The 2265-nt window shown below is 71.4% G+C and overlaps 1 protein-coding gene across 1 annotated transcript; it reads left to right on the top strand.

Moving 5' to 3' along the window:
- Positions 1-107: 107 nt before the first annotated feature.
- On the top strand, positions 108-2086 carry LOC112122845 (plexin-A3-like; the record flags this gene model as incomplete). The annotated part of the gene is made up of 2 exons (XM_024221555.2): positions 108-1327; positions 1904-2086. Coding segments are annotated over 2 exons (1403 nt in total), but the record flags the coding sequence as incomplete, so codon positions are not given.
- Between the last annotated feature and the right edge of the window lie 179 nt (positions 2087-2265).

Below are 2265 nucleotides of genomic sequence, written 5' to 3'. Positions count from 1 at the left end.
GCTGTGGGTGTTGGGGGGTCAGCCATGGGGAAGTGGGGGGCTGGGGGTGGGCTCTCTGGCAGGGGGGAGGTCCCCCTCTCTCTAACCCCCCATCTCTTCCCTTCCAGGCCTGCCCCCCCCCGCCCTCCCCACCAGGGCCCCCCCCCTGCTTCGGGGGGCCCTGGCTCTGCTGCTGCTGCCCCCCCCAGCCCGGCCAGGGGCCCCCCCTCCGCTGCTCCCGGCTGCCTGGGCCTCCTTCTCGGTGCCGGACGGGGGGCTGACCCACCTGGCGGTGCACCGCGAGACGGGCGAGGTCTTTGCCGGCGCCGTAAACCGCGTCTACAAGCTGGCGGCCAACCTGAGCCAGCTGCGGGTGCACGGGACGGGGCCGGTGCCGGACGACGCCCGGTGCTACCCGCCGCCCGCCGTGCGGCTCTGCCAGCACCCGCTGGCCCCGGCCGACAACGTCAACAAGCTGCTGCTGCTGGACTACGCGGGCGGGCGGCTGGTGGCCTGCGGCAGCGTCTGGCAGGGCGTCTGCCAGCTGCTGCGCCTGGGCGACCTGGCCAAGCTGGGCGAGCCGCACCAGCGCAAGGAGCACTACCTCTCGGGCGGGCGCGAGGCCGACGCCATGGCCGGCGTCATCCTGGAGCAGCCGGGCCAGCCTAGCCGGCTCTTCGTGGGCACCTCGGTGGAGGGGCGCTCCGAGTACTTCCCCACCCTGTCCAGCCGCCGCCTGGCGCCCGACCCCGCCAGCCCCGACATGTTCAGCCTGGTCTACCAGGACGAGTTCGTCTCCTCGCAGGTCAAGGTCCCCTCGGACACCCTGGCGCTGCACCCGGCCTTCGACATCTACTACGTCTCGGCCTTCGTCTCGGGCGCCTTCGTCTACTTCCTCACCCTGCAGCTGGACACGCAGCAGGCGGCGCTGGAGGGGCCGGGCGGAGGGCCCGGCGGGGGGGCGGCCCCCGGGGCCGAGCGCTTCTTCTCCTCCAAGATCGTGCGGCTCTGCGCCCGCGACGCCGAGTTCTACTCCTACGTGGAGTTCCCGCTGGGCTGCGCCCACGCCGGGGTGGAGTACCGCCTGGTGCAGGCCGCCCGGCTGGCCAAGGCCGGGCGACGGCTGGCGCGGGCGCTGGGCCTGGCCGAGGGGCAGGACGTGCTCTACGCAGCCTTCGCCCAGGGCCAGAAGAACCGGGCCGCGCCGCCCCGCCAGAGCCTGCTCTGCCTCTTCACGCTCGACGAGGTCAATCGGCGCATCCAGGAGCGGATCCAGAGCTGCTACCGCGGCGAAGGGCACCTCTCCCTGCCCTGGCTGCTCAACAAGGAGCTGCCTTGCATCAACACGGTACCGGGACCCAGGCGTCCGGGAGCCTCGCCCAGCCCCCGCGCTCAGCCACACGGCCCGGCTCCCCTCCCAGGGAGAGAACCCAGGAGTCCTGGCTCCCAGCCCCCGCTGCTCTAACCCACCAGCCCCCTCTACCCTCCCAGAGCCGGGGAGAGAACCCAGGAGTCCTGGCTCCCAGCCCCCGCTGCTCTAACCCACCAGCCCCCTCTACCCTCCCAGAGCCGGGGAGTGGGAGGGAAGGTGGGGGCTGGAGGTGGTGAGAGTATCTTGGGGCAATGGAGAGGGTGGGGACTGGGGATGTATTGGGCAGCTGGAGGGTCTATTGGGAGGCTGGGGGGGCAGGGTTTATTGTGGAGCTGGGGGGTCTATTGGGAGGCTGCGGGGGGCAGGGTGTATTGGGGAGCTGGGGGGCCTATTGGGAGGCTGGGGGGGCAGGGTGTATTGGGGAGCTGCGGGGTCTATTGGGAGGCGGGGGGCAGGGTGTATTGGGGAGCTGGGGGACTATTGGGAGGCCGGGGGGGGCAGGGTGTATTGGGGGCTGCACTCAGCTGTCCCTGACCCCCCCTCTCTCCCCAGCCCATGCAGATCAATGGGAATTTCTGCGGGCTGGTGCTGAACCAGCCGCTGGGGGGGCTGCAGGTCATCGAGGGGCGCCCCCTGCTGGCCGAGCGCAGCGAGGGGCTGGCCAGCGTCGCCGCCTACACCTACCAGGGCCACTCCGTCGTCTTCCTCGGCACCCGCGCCGGGACCCTCAAGAAGGTGGGACACGCGCCGGGGGAGGGGAAAATGGGGGAGGCTCCGGCCATCCAGACCCAGTAACGCCAGACCCCCAGAGGGAGGGGCCTTTCTCCCAATGGGGCTCAAAGCCCCCCTATGTGTTTGTTCCTCCAGCTCTGCCAGTGCCCCTCACTCCTGACCTGCAGCCCCCAGCCAGCCCA

The sequence above is a fragment of the Terrapene carolina genome, unplaced genomic scaffold, assembly GCF_002925995.2.
Source record: "Terrapene carolina triunguis isolate 2854851 unplaced genomic scaffold, T_m_triunguis-2.0 Scaffold27492, whole genome shotgun sequence".
NCBI lineage: Eukaryota > Metazoa > Chordata > Testudines > Emydidae > Terrapene > Terrapene triunguis.
The sequence above is the reverse complement of the archived record's forward strand: the minus strand, read 5'-3'. Positions and strand labels throughout refer to the sequence as shown.